Genomic DNA, 13,289 nt, shown 5'->3' with positions numbered 1-13,289 from the left:
CACATTGTTTTTTTGTTTTTTTAATTAATCCCACATACACCCTCCTGCTGCCCCAAATACAATGTGTAATAATCTGCTGCTGAAAATAGTCCCGAACAAATGCATTATTTATTTCTTCTTGAATAAAGTGTTCTTTAAAAACTACAGCGTTCAGCTGTTAAAGGGAAATTACTGAGCTTTAAAAACCTAAATTAAAAAGTACATATGTGACTCATTTTCAGTTCTTTAGAACGAAAGAATGTTTAACTATGGGTTAAGTTGAAAATGAAAGTCGAAGAAATGACTAATATTGGGCTTTCCCCTCAGAGTTCGGGTAGACCATGCGAAGCCTCAGATACAGTATTTAGACCGTCACTGAAAGCCGTATTAATGAGATTTTTAGCCGCTTCATGCAGGCTTTGCTTGGCTGTTGAGTAAAATCCTTCAACACCACACAGAGGATTTCTCTGATCAGCGGTTTCGTACAAAAATTTGGTACAAGAATAAAATGTACTGCCTACATGTGTGGAATCTGATGAAACACGGCAACGCATTTCCGATTGGAGGAATAAATTGACTTTGACGTGAACCTATGAAACTTCACACGGATAGTAATGGTTGGTTTCACTGGGTTATAAGACGACTAATACTTCTTTCTTTGCCAGGTAGAATAAAGACCCAGGCAGGCATGGCATCAAACGACAAGCTTGGGTCTTGTTCGGCAAATTACCTCTCCTTCCTTTCAGAGAGGAGGGCCCCTCGTTGCTGCACATTTATTTATTTCGCCTTCTTTGTTCTCTTCCTGAGAAACTTGTCAGCCGTGACAGCGGCTCACTAAAGTTATCTCGGGGCCCCGTCGTCCACGTCTCAAGGTGTTATTGCTGCGGGGACCGCGCCGAACGGCGGCGCGTTATCGCCTCTGATAAGCAATTAGCATTCTCAAAGCCCCTTTCTCTCACGTTCAACTTTATTATTATGTGGAAATTTGAGCAATCTTATTCCCCAGTTGGACAGAGTCCCCGTCGCTGTGATGAACACAAATAATTCATATCCAGTTGTTACGGCTTCAGCCTGTGCGGCATTGACAGATTCATTATGATTTCCTTTCTTTTTTTAAGCACACATTTAAAAACAGCAAACAACATCACACACACACACACACACACACACACACTCAGACATCAGTACAGCTTCAGCCGAAACGCACGTGGCTTTTCTAATTACATGGGTCTGCCCTCCTGCTGCCAGGGAAGCTCATTTTGGGCGCTGAGAGGAACGTGCACGCCGAAAAGCAAAGGAGGCTGGGAAGGATGAGTCCTAATGAGGGGAATCAGTGGAACGTGTCTGATGGTGACATTTCTTCCTGGAGCTGGAGGGCTCTGACTGAAAGGCGGGCCTTCACCATGGGGTCCGCTCCACCACTCGGCCCGTCTCATCCTCAGATAACTGGGCCCGGCCCAGCAAAAACAAGCGGTCCCTCACACAGGAGGCAATTAAAACTCTGATCTGCTTACACACCCGGAAACACTCGCTTTGGCTGCGGGGCGGAGGGGAAGAGGTGCCGCGGCGGCGGGGTGGTGATATGTGTTCGTCAGCAGGAAAGGGCGAAAACGGAAGGTACATCATGGCAGTTTACTGCAACATAGAATATTTCTTCTGACTCAAAACTTGTATGCTATTAAAGAAAACAGATGAGGCTTCCAAACAAAAAACGACATTGGGGTTCAAACGGGATACTATCAAGCGGAAACTGGCACAGAGTCAGATTTCTTGGAACACTAGCAACGCTGCTGCCAAGCCTTAATGCGATCTGTTAGTGGACGGTGTCCTGGGACCGCGGCGGGCTCGGGGCGTTAGATCGAGCTGCAAGCCCAGTAAAACTTCCAATACGATTTATTACAACTTTGGATTGATTACATGTTGCTTTGTGGCTTTTCTTCATCGTGACGTCATTGCACACACGGATGTAGGTGTTGAGGTCTTGAAAGCGGCCCGACCAACTGCTATTTTAATTACTGAAGCACAAAACTAGGCCAAGTGCAGAAGGTCAAAGTTGAACGAGGAAGTCAGCAGAGGATAGTTTAGGTTGTAATTTTCCAGTTAACCTGAACCAGGGGATTCCCTAAAAGCTTTTACTGCTGAATTGATGTCCACTGAGAAACATCTGCCAGTGGCTCCCAAGCTATTTATGTCCCTTTTGAAGCCGAAGAGTTGCATGTTTTTATCGATGAGCATCTTCCGATGAATGACCGCCCCGTTTTAACTCCCCACATCTTGTATTTGACACGTTTTGAATAAATCGCGCGGATCTGATTCTCGATATCCTCGCAGCGTCAGAGCGCTCGTGTTTCTTTTTCGTTCGCAAATGAATGAAATTCACAGGAAAGTTGCAGCTGGGGAATTAACAACATTAATGACGCTCTAGTCCCGCAATGATCGCAATGAAGCAATTAGTGGTGTGATCGGGTACGGCTGTGCGTGACATGTCAAAAGATCTGCTGTGAAAAGAAAGAGAAAAGTTGTAATTATCTACATAGTCACCATAATAGGGGTTAATAGAAAGCTAACCGACAGCTTTGATTATAGTCATTATTTCGCAAGCAAACAGTCTCTGGCTCTGGCTTTCAATCATTGTAAAATAAATATATTGTACTTTGGACGACACAAGCTATTTGAAAGGGACTCTGGGACTTAGAAATTAAAAGCACCAACAGATCAATCAGAGAGGAAAATAATCGTTAGCAAAGGCTTCAAAAGGCATCTTGTGTCCAAACCACACGAATCAATGGGAACCATCGCTCTACGGATGGATGAAGGCGCACATGCATGACCACAAACCGCTCCAGACTATTCTTTTTTTATTTTATTTCCTGAAGTGCGCCTGTGTTTTCTGATCAACAAGAACACACCTTTTTTGTCCCCCGGCTCGACAACCGAACCGCTGGCTTTAAAAGCCTGTGTTTTTGTGTGATAATGGCAGAATAGCGAATGCAGCCGTCGCCGGCCAGACAGGGTTGGGTCACCTTCACAGGCTAAGAGCCGGGCCGTTGTTGTCCTCCATCAGCTGAAGACCCCCCTTTTTGCCGCTGTGGCACAGCGACCCATTATTCCTGGCTATTTGGGTGACCTGTGGCTGTTTTGTCATTTTCACACCACAGGGCTAATTGCCCCAAATGGCAGTGGATTTTGAGGGGAACGGATGAGATGGGCAGTCAGTGCTGACCGCCTGGTGTCAACCATTAGCTGTAATTTAGTTTATAGCTTCAAAGATTCTCACAAGAGTTGATGTATTAACACATTACCAGAGATCCTGTGGTGATGTAACTGAGCAATCATTTCTTTGGTGTTTCTCTGTGATGCATTCCTTCGTCCGCTTTCTCCTGGTAGCTACGAAAGTTTAGTAGAGCGACATGTTTCGTGTTTTAATCTGTTCCTCCTCTTCTTCCCTCGCTGTAGCCGGCTGCACCTTTGATGAGGACTCGGACCCCGGCTTGTGCGAGTACCGGCAGGGGCAAGACGACGACTTTGACTGGCAGCTGATCAGGACCTACAACTGGCCGCACCCGACCCCAGATCTTCTACGAGGTTTGTTTCTAACTTGAACCTGAACGCACCACCTCTTAAGGCATAAGATCCAGTTTTAGAGACTGTAAAACGTCATGCAGCAATTTCCTGTAATCATCTGTCATTAACGTGAGGAAGTTTCTAAAGCAACGTGATCAGCATATTTACAGACGTCCCAAAACTCTCCAGAGACTCCCATGTGTTGTTGCTTGAAGACAATGCATTTGATGGAAACCCGCTGTGTGTATTTATTCATATAAGTCACGCTCCTGCTAGAATATAATGCATATCTAGTAAAAACAAACAACCAGCGAAGCCCCACGTCTAGAAATAGAGATATAAACAATGCAGTTTGGCACAAAAACACAACACAGAATAACGCACCGGTCTACTATAAAGAGGCTTGCCGCAGCTTTTATGTGCCGAGCTGTTTTTCAGATGGTTCATTATTGGAGCTCTGCGAATGTTCAGGAAAAAAGTAATGACACATTTAATGAAAGCAAATTCGCTGCAAACTGAATGGGACTGTTTGTGCATAATTCTTTCAGTTACCAGCGAGTCCAAACATCAAGTCTGAATTCACTTCAGAGCAATCAAGGCAGGATAATTGTGTGGTTTTTGAATGCGGAGGGTCCAAAGGAAACAAGGGACAGTCGTGCATAAGCGCTGCCAAGGCTGTGAAAGATGCTTTCAAAAAAGTTCGCTGTTTTTCATACAATTTCAAAAGCCCGACGACGTTGGCTGAACTCTTTAAGTTGGGTAATTTTCAATGGAGAGTGCAGCGCTTATCTTTTTTTAATTTGGATTATTCCCAACACTGGTCACTTCACAGACACATACTGTATTTAATTAAAGAAAATGTGAATTCATTTCCAAGTATGCAAATAGTCATTTTAATTAAAGCAGAATCACAGTTTACGAAATACAAACTTTGATATGTGGCTGTGCCCAAAGTTTGATTTAATAGAGAACAAGAAGATAAAGGGAGAACTTCACACACATCACAAGTGAAGTGACAAAGACTGGACCGGTTTCATATTTAGAAACTTGTATTAAGTTATATCCGGATAAAGTCCTGACTCAGCTGATACGGTTTGCAGACATCCTCTTCCTCACCTGGCATCAATGTATCTCAGATGCATCTCAAGAGAGACATTTGATATCTGATTTTGCCTCCTGACTTACTTTTGATATTCAAGCAGTAAACTTTTGACTGCTGCTAAACAGGAAAAAAACACTTCTTTTTTTGCCATGCAGCTTAAAAAGAGTCATGGTGACTGTTGGAGGTGTTGCCTCAGGGAGGCCTCGAACTTCATCACCTTGTGCCGAGCAAATCCACACTGGATCTTGCAAAATTGCGTTCCCATAAACTAAAAATAAAAAATAAACTGCATTGTCACTTACATTTTAAGAGAGACACATTTTCTTAACTGGAAAGTCAGTTTTAAATGCAAAGTAAACAAACACAACAAAACAAAAAACGCTACAAAACTCCTCAGCTAGGTTTAGCAAACATAACTTTTACTTTTATTTTTATAAATCACAATGCAGTTTTATTGTAATTTATGAGGACTAAATAAATATACAGTTTTTTGAGGATTTTTCTTGCTATATGCACAACAAAGCTGACACTGGTTCTTCAATTAGACTGCGTTTACTATCTTCCTTTCAAGTGTAGCGTTAGCAATCGCCACCCAAGTGATTCCTGTACTTTGGCTGCTTTCGCACCTTTATTGTTAGCTGTTTTCCTGTGAAAGAATCACTCAGGATGCCCTTTGGTGCAAAGAGCTAGCAGAACGTTAAATTACTTGGAGGACGGAGACGTTCTGTCTCTCATTGTAATATCACATCAGCTGCATCCAACAATATTTTACATGGATAACGGATCCAGTGGTTTCAGAGGCTCTAAAAATGTTTCTCATAGTGATGATCCCACAAAGAATTATGACCCAACTCTGCAGTTCCCCTCAGTTCTACAAAGGGGTTTAGCCTCTTTTATGAAATTGTTTGGGTCTAGCGATTAGTTGCCCAGAAAAAAAATCAATGAATACAACTTAAGCTTATCATCTCTATTGTCATGTAACCCTTTAACAATGGAGATGTTTAAATGGACCACCTGCTCAGCACTAAACAGCCAAGCCGCTCTCCTCTCTGGATGTCCTTTTACATGTCATTTGGTCCACCATGTAGTCTGTTCTGTACCTACTACATACTGTAGTACTTAAACGCATCAGCGAGAAATTTAAAATACATTTGGGGGAAGGAGCGGTAAATGGGTCAAACAAACAGCACTTGCAACCGTACATTTTTTACTTAATTTCAGCCCAATCAAAATGTTTTTCCTCACCCTAACTTGGTGGTGTCTTGGCCAAAACATAATTGAGGCCGACACCGTAGTTCTATTGCCGACCCGTGAATGTTTAACATTAAAGACGTGGCGATAAATGGTAGCCTTTATCACTGTTATAACATAACTTAACAAGAGAATGCAACAACGTAACAGCGTAACAACTCAACAGCGCAACAATGTTACAGCGCAACAGCGTAACAATGTAACAGCGTAACAATGTAACAGCGCAACAACGTAACAGTGCAACAGCATAACAGCGTAACAATGTAACAGCGTAACGCAACAACCATAGAAACCTAGCTTCCGAACAATAGTACACCACTGTCCTTCACAGACATTATTACGCTGTTTGGTTTCACACAAGACACGAATAGTGTCCTCCCGGGTGAAAGTCCTGTGTTTGTTTCCTCCCATTTCAACAGCCTCTAACTACTACTACTACTAGGAAGTTTGCGAGATGACGCAAGAAATACTAAATCACGCGGTTAAAAAAGAAAGATGACACATTGCTGACGCCTTGTGAAACCTCGTCCTTCTCACCAGTACTCACAGCAGTCTCTCTCTCTCGTGCGTCTTGGGCAAAGTGTGAACATGTTTTATTTCTACTCTGGTTGTATGTTAATGGGTGTTGAAATGGACTTACAGCCCACGGCTGCATGCTCACCAGGTTTCTTCAGTGATTTATGCCAAACAATCTTATTACCTTGGACCCAGTTCCAATCATCAACCCTCTGACAGCTTGTTTTCCCACATTCAGCCCCTCGCTGCTTTTCTATTTAAGTTTGTCATGCATCTACACAGGTGGTCTGCTTCCAATCTGCACTTATATCTTACATACATGTTTATTTAGAGCAGTTTTTTTTTTTTTCTAGGGAAATGCTTTTCAAGCCTACATCCGATTGGGGAAAACCTCCAAGTGTGAATGCTGTGCTGCTTTTTGAGGTTGCTGTTTGGGGCAAATTGTGGTAATTCGTGGAATGAGCAGGAAGACGTCCGGGATTTCATAATCCATTCGCAGTCATCAAGTGCTTTTTCCGCTGTTCCGGGCACAGCTCCCCCGAGGCAGGCTGGGTATACGAAGGAACTCCCTGGGATTGGTGGAGTCTAGCATGGGTCATTGCTGATTACACTTCCTTGTGTTCCTCCAGGGCCGGCAGTGCCACAAAGGCGGCTTTTCATCTTCTTTTCATCCATTTAGAGAAGGTTAATTTCAGACAAGATGAGCACATGCTCGGATGACTTGGATGTTCCTCTCGGATGCTGCTGGATAAGAGATGAAGATGTGATTTATTGCAGTGTGGGATCTCATCATCGGATGAACCTGTTGTGAGCCGGCTTATTGGGGTCATACATAAATCTGCTTCACTGACATTATCTCCTCCCACACACGTTTCTGGCATCACCGACCTTCAGCATATGATTCACTCTAATAATATGATATTATTCTTCTATGTGTTAATTCTAACCCTTGTGTAGTCAATGGTCGGTTATTCAGTGCAAAATGCGCACAATTTATTCCATGGATTCTGCAAAATTATAGTATATACACTGTGGGTTGAAAGCATTTGTGCTGGACTTTAGAGACAATATGACCACTGATTATGCAGAAACATTTCAGTTCAAACCCCAAGTTGAATTTTGAATTAACAGAAACAAAGCTTTTCTAATCAATCATATGGCAACCTTTTAATGTATTATATGGCTATAGTTACTTGTTACTTTCCAAGATTACCCAATAGCGCATATATATATATATATATATATATATATATATATATATATATATATAAGATTAACTCCAACTCAACCAACATTAAAATACATTAATGCATCAGTGATAACAGTAATAATCATGATATTAACAATATATAATACTATATCACACAGGAGATATTTTCCTGCATTGAATGTTTTTACTTTTGATACTTTAGGTACACTATGATGATTAAATTTATTTAGTTTAGCCCAAAATCACCAATCACAAATAATAATACTTCTGTACTTTGACTCAAAAACATTTTCAATACAGGACTTTTACTTCTTTTGGAGTATTTGTGTGGTATTGCTACTTTTATTTAAATAAAGGATCTCTGAACAACCTTAAATTAGTCCCACCAATTGATACGAGCGGCAAAGCACTCACTGAAGCACTCCAGCAACAAAGTGTTACATTACTATCTGCTTTTTCCGGCGTTAATTGAGACACCACACAGGCTTTTGCTCTTTCTTTTATGCAAAAGACTCGTGCTAATATGAACATGAGAGATGCAAAAGGAAATATTTTAACTTCTGAATGAGATCGACCCAAAAACAATGCAGCATATACACCAACATCAATATTTGTCCCTTCTTTAAAATAGTAAGTATGGGATTGGAACATAGATTCTCATTGGTACTGCGTTCATAATTGTCTAATGAGACAAGTGGTGAAATATAACCTGCTTGGTAAGCTTCCATATTATTTATTTTTCTTTATTTAACACTGCACCAATATGTAGTGCAGGGAAGTGTAGATGAGTGGAAATATGACTTTACCTGAGTCAGCTTTATGTGTTCACACTTCTATGAAGCCTGACCTGTACATCCAGTAGCTCAGGGAGAATATACAACGCCAGAGTTTTACAACAGAACCTCGGAGGCAACATCTACATTGGAAAATATAGGGTTTACCTTGAACTTTTCTAAGGGCTTTAAATTCTTTCAGAGACGCTAAAGAGACTGCAATTGAGACAACAACTTAGTTTATTGGGCAGCAGCAGCTCAATAGTATTGATTTGTGCCCACTAGCCAGCAGAATACCAATGACATGAAACATTGCAGCTAAAGGGGAACATGTTACGCCCTTCAGCTTTGCAGTTTTTTTGTCCACGACAGTATTTCTTCTGAATCGCTCGGCCTGCTTGTCGGCATTGTGATGCAGGATATTGAATTGGAGGCTCAGTGTCTGGAGCTATGTGGGCAAGCATGACATGCTTGCTGTGCATGATGGACAGGGTGCTCTTTTAATAGTATCATTGACCAGGTTTCTGCTGTGCTTGATCAGGCAAAGCTGATTCAGAGGCCCTTGAAGAAGATTTCATTGGAGTTAAAATTACATTAAATCTAACCCAGAGAGGACAGCTCAAAGAATGGACTGTGTTTAAGTCGTTATCCTCACAACGTTTGTTTGAGAAATGGAATAGCTCAAACATTTGCAAATATCTTTTCATGACACCTGTTTAGTTGAGGGAACAATAATTGGTTCTCAGTTAAGTTAATCACAGTTTAATCTAGCAGACGGAGTCAATAGCTGGTCTGTGGTTAATACCAGGATGCCTAATTACCTCGTTTGGTTGGGACAATCGTTTCCAGCCTGAGAAAGCGTAGGCCTGGAAGCCAAAGCGAGTCGCGCTCCACTGATCCACATGAAGCGCGTAAGAGACGGCAATCGGGAAAATTAGGGCAATTATCAGGAAGAATCTTTTTAAAGGGCAGAACATTAATTGTCGATGTGTGGTATTATTGCAAATGGCTTAATAGCAACATGCCGATCCGGCGTCAGAACAAATATGAAAAAGGGGATGTTTGTGTGTTGCAGCTACTTCTAGTGTCGAGGAGAGTAAACCTATTCACATTTTAAAAAGAACGCAACAGCAGCACCGTCACCCATTCAAAGAGAAGATGTCTGCTGTTAGATTTCTTCAAACCCTCAACCCTGCCACCAGAGACAGAATGCAAATATCATGTTGCTCATGAAAGAAAGTCATCATTAATGGCAGTTTTTGGTGCAGCATAAATCCCCTTGGAGCTATGTGGATGCTATTGCGGCGCTGGTCTAGCATGCACAGAACTCTGCAAAGTTCAGTGAAGCTAAGAAGCCATCTGAGGCTCTTCTCCCTTCAAACCTCCCTCTTGGGGGTTTGAACATGATGCTCATTTGCTGCGCAGACCTTCCATCCGTTTATGGTTTCTTGCCTCCACCCGCATCCCTTTCGCCTTTTTTATTTTTTTTACCCGAACACTGCTGGCTTTGATGATCCAAGGCTCAGAGTCGGAAAGCTAACTAGAGGAGGCAGAATGACTCTTTGCATTTAAATGGAACATTAACAGAGAGCAGTTTCTCTTGATCACATGACTTATTTGAATTCTTCAGCTTTGGAGAGGTACAGTAAGGTCTGTGCACTGCTCAAGGACCTATTCATTAATACCAATCAGATATGTCGGTATATCTTATATAGAACATGGACGTCAGCATCTGTGAGACTGTCCTCCCCAGAAAAAAAACAGTGGTTTTGATCATTTTTCTAAATGCATAATAGAGCTGACAATAGCTCCTCTTATAAATAATGAATCATGAATGAATCTTCTGTGTTTTGAATTCAACACAATATTTAACAGTGACTACAATAAATATTTGTTTTCCTTCTTTTTTGAGTCCAAACAAATATGTTTCTGCTTCTTTGGAAAAATATCTCATTCTGCATAGAATAGCAGATTTTTATTTAATGAACTGCTGGTTGCATCAGGTTTCGGCTGCCATTAATTGGCGTCACACACAGTGGCAGGATGCGCATTTTTCTTCAAAGTTGCTGACTATTCAGTGCAATACCATTTTCCTCTTGAAATAGTGTCACTTGTCATTGCCCTCATTGGTTCCCCTGAGGTTCTAATTCACTTTCTTTTATCAGACTCAGGTAAAAGTTAAGGAGAGGACATAAACCATGTGTGTGCCTTGGGCAAGACTGACTGAGCCCTCTAAATACCAAAAATAGACCTCAGGTGGAAGACATATAAACTGAAGGAGAGATAAAAGCCAATGTGTTGTGGGCCGAGTGGCAATATTTTCCATGTCGAACTGTTGCTTTCTCCTGCTTAAACGATAAAGGCTCAGGTAAACAGAAATTGCACTTTGCTGTCGGAGAAACTTGTTACTAACAAAAGGATCTAAAAAAGAAACCGGCAGTGTGTTCATTTCAGGCCCTTACAACCCTGGGGGCATTTCTTTTCATGCGCTCGGTTCACAGGTTGAATTGTTGTTTTTGTCATGAATACTTTCACACAGATCGTGAATATTATGCAGCGAAAAAACGACATACTTTTTTTAACAAGCTTGATTTGTCTAAGATTTTGCATCCATCAATCACGTTGTGCTGACAGGATTAGCTTTATACACTTTATTTTTCCTTTCACTCTTTAAAAAGGCAGCGAGGAACAGATCCACTGCTTCCGTTCTTACCCAAGTATTTCACATTTTCATGTTGTTTATTTTCCCTGGCGTATAATCACCTTTGATTCATTGTGTGATAATTGTGTTCCTTACTTTTTGAATGTGAATATAAAGGGCTCATTCTGAGTGGGTCCTCTATACAGAGCAGGCCGCCACGATTCTACAGTAGCCCCGAAAGGACAAATCAAACACTGGTTCTAGATACTACCCTTTTTTTGCATCAGCCACCGTAGCTCCCATACACGTTCGGCGCATGGGAGAAGTTTCAGTTGGTTGCAATACGCAACCTCGCCGCTAGAGGTCGCCAAATCCTACACACTGTACCTTTAAGGCTCAACCCTGAACGCCACACATTGTGTGCATTGACTGTCATCTTCTTTTTTCGTGAATCAACAAGATCTGTATGGCGCTGATGATAGAGATGATGTTGACAGCGCATGTTGATTGGCTGATTATCCAGCTAGGCAGATATGTGATTAGGCGGGCTCCAACTGATTCACTATTGTCTCTGGAGAACTGCTGCTGACCACAGTAATCAGTTGATTCAACAGGCAAGATTTTTCAAAAGCACATGTCATCCTTGAAATAGATTAGAATGTGGGTGGAAAACGTCATTATGTGTGCGTTTTGACAAGGGAATTATTAGCAGAATACAATACTTTTCCCTCATTGTGCTACCTTTTCTAAATATAAACCGAGGGAACGACACGCTAATGCCAGAACAGTTTTAAGAGTTCTGTCTAGAGTTTGACAACTCCTAACTAGCTTTTCTTTTTTTGTCTTTTTCATACATCATGTAGTGTTCAATCACAAGCATGAATTGACATTTTGAATAAAGGTGCCTATTTTGTCCTCACATCTACAGGGGATTGCTGTCACAGCAGCAGGTATGACAATAATGTGACCGTCCCTCTATGATTAACAGGCCTAATGACAGGCCTGCAAATAGGAGACAGTGTGAAGCTGGTCACACAATTAGAGCGAGAGGCTGACTCACCCTGTTAAGATGGTCCACGGTGTCATGTTTACAACCTTTTTGGTGTGCATTGAAGCGTGAAGGGTGACGGGGGGCAGATTTATTTTAGAGAGGTTGTCAAAGAAAAGTTTTTTGTGCATGTCATTTTTAATAATAAGAGCTTGCCGATGTGTTGGTGTATTCAACAATATTATATGTCAAAATGAGCATTAAAGGTACAAAATCCTATATCGCGTGCATTTTGTTTTTTGTTGCCTTGAATGACTTTTTAACATGTTGACCGAGAGCTGGCGGCTCAAAGCTAACAGTGCTAACAGCGGCTAACAGCACACATTACGGCTAAAGTGCAGACGGAGCTAACAGTGTCGACCTGAGGGGGGGAAGAAGAGGGTGGATGCTACGCCCCCATGACCACACCGTCGCTTGGGACGGCGTTATCAGCTGTAACTGCTAAATCAGAGAAGTTCAGCGCAGCGGCCGCGAGCTAGCTAGCCAGTGGTTAGCGCTTACATTCAATAGCGTTTTGTATTTGCTAGCGAGCTAACTAGGCCGCAGGCTAGACAGAAGCATGTGCTGTCGTTTTTTCTTCTGATGTAGCATACATTTAAAGTTCAACTCTCAATCAAGAATATAATTTACGTTGAACTAGCATAATTACATTATGCCTATATTATGAACTAGCAGTTCACAAGTTCAAAGTCCAAACTGGCTGCCTGCGTGAATGATAATGATTCCTAACACCCACTCCTTTTGCCCTCAGAAACCTTGTTTTGCTTCAGTTTTTGTGCCAAATGTGTCTCTTCAGTCTTCTGCTAACAAGGGGGTCAATCCCAGCGCCCTGCCTAAGCTCTCTCCAGTTTATAAAAGGCATTTAGAGTAGATTTGCATTATTTATTAGCTTTACCTATGTCCTTCAATATTTGCTTGAGCTTTTAATACCTGGAATTAACAGCATGTTACTCTTCCTACGAACTGGTATCCCCACTGCTCCAAAACGGCCTCTCTTACAACCACTGATTATAAGGCTGTTTACTTCTTCCTCTGTCTAGTTTATCTCTCTCCTTGCACATCGGTTCACACACTGTGTGGGCTGTACGCCCACAAACACTTAACAATGCTGAGTAGTGCAGTTCCTGTCACTAGTTTAAACATGTAAACATCCAAGAAAGCCACACATATATTTTAAACAGTAGTACCGTGTAAGGACATTTTAA

The 13,289-nt window shown here is 41.7% G+C and overlaps 1 protein-coding gene across 1 annotated transcript in view; it reads left to right on the top strand.

Moving 5' to 3' along the window:
* Positions 1-13,289, top strand: part of ptprua (protein tyrosine phosphatase receptor type Ua) — a gene marked incomplete at both ends in the record, with an annotated part of 160,417 nt that overhangs the window by 44,609 nt on the left and 102,519 nt on the right. Inside the window, one exon of the mRNA XM_079232223.1 lies at positions 3,436-3,564. Coding sequence (XP_079088349.1) covers positions 3,436-3,564 — 129 coding nt within the window. The remainder of the gene's footprint in view (positions 1-3,435; positions 3,565-13,289) is intronic.

The sequence above is a fragment of the Taurulus bubalis genome (genome assembly GCF_910589615.1).
Source record: "Taurulus bubalis genome assembly, chromosome: 16".
NCBI classification, from domain to species: domain Eukaryota; kingdom Metazoa; phylum Chordata; class Actinopteri; order Perciformes; family Cottidae; genus Taurulus; species Taurulus bubalis.
The sequence above is the reverse complement of the archived record's forward strand: the minus strand, read 5'-3'. Positions and strand labels throughout refer to the sequence as shown.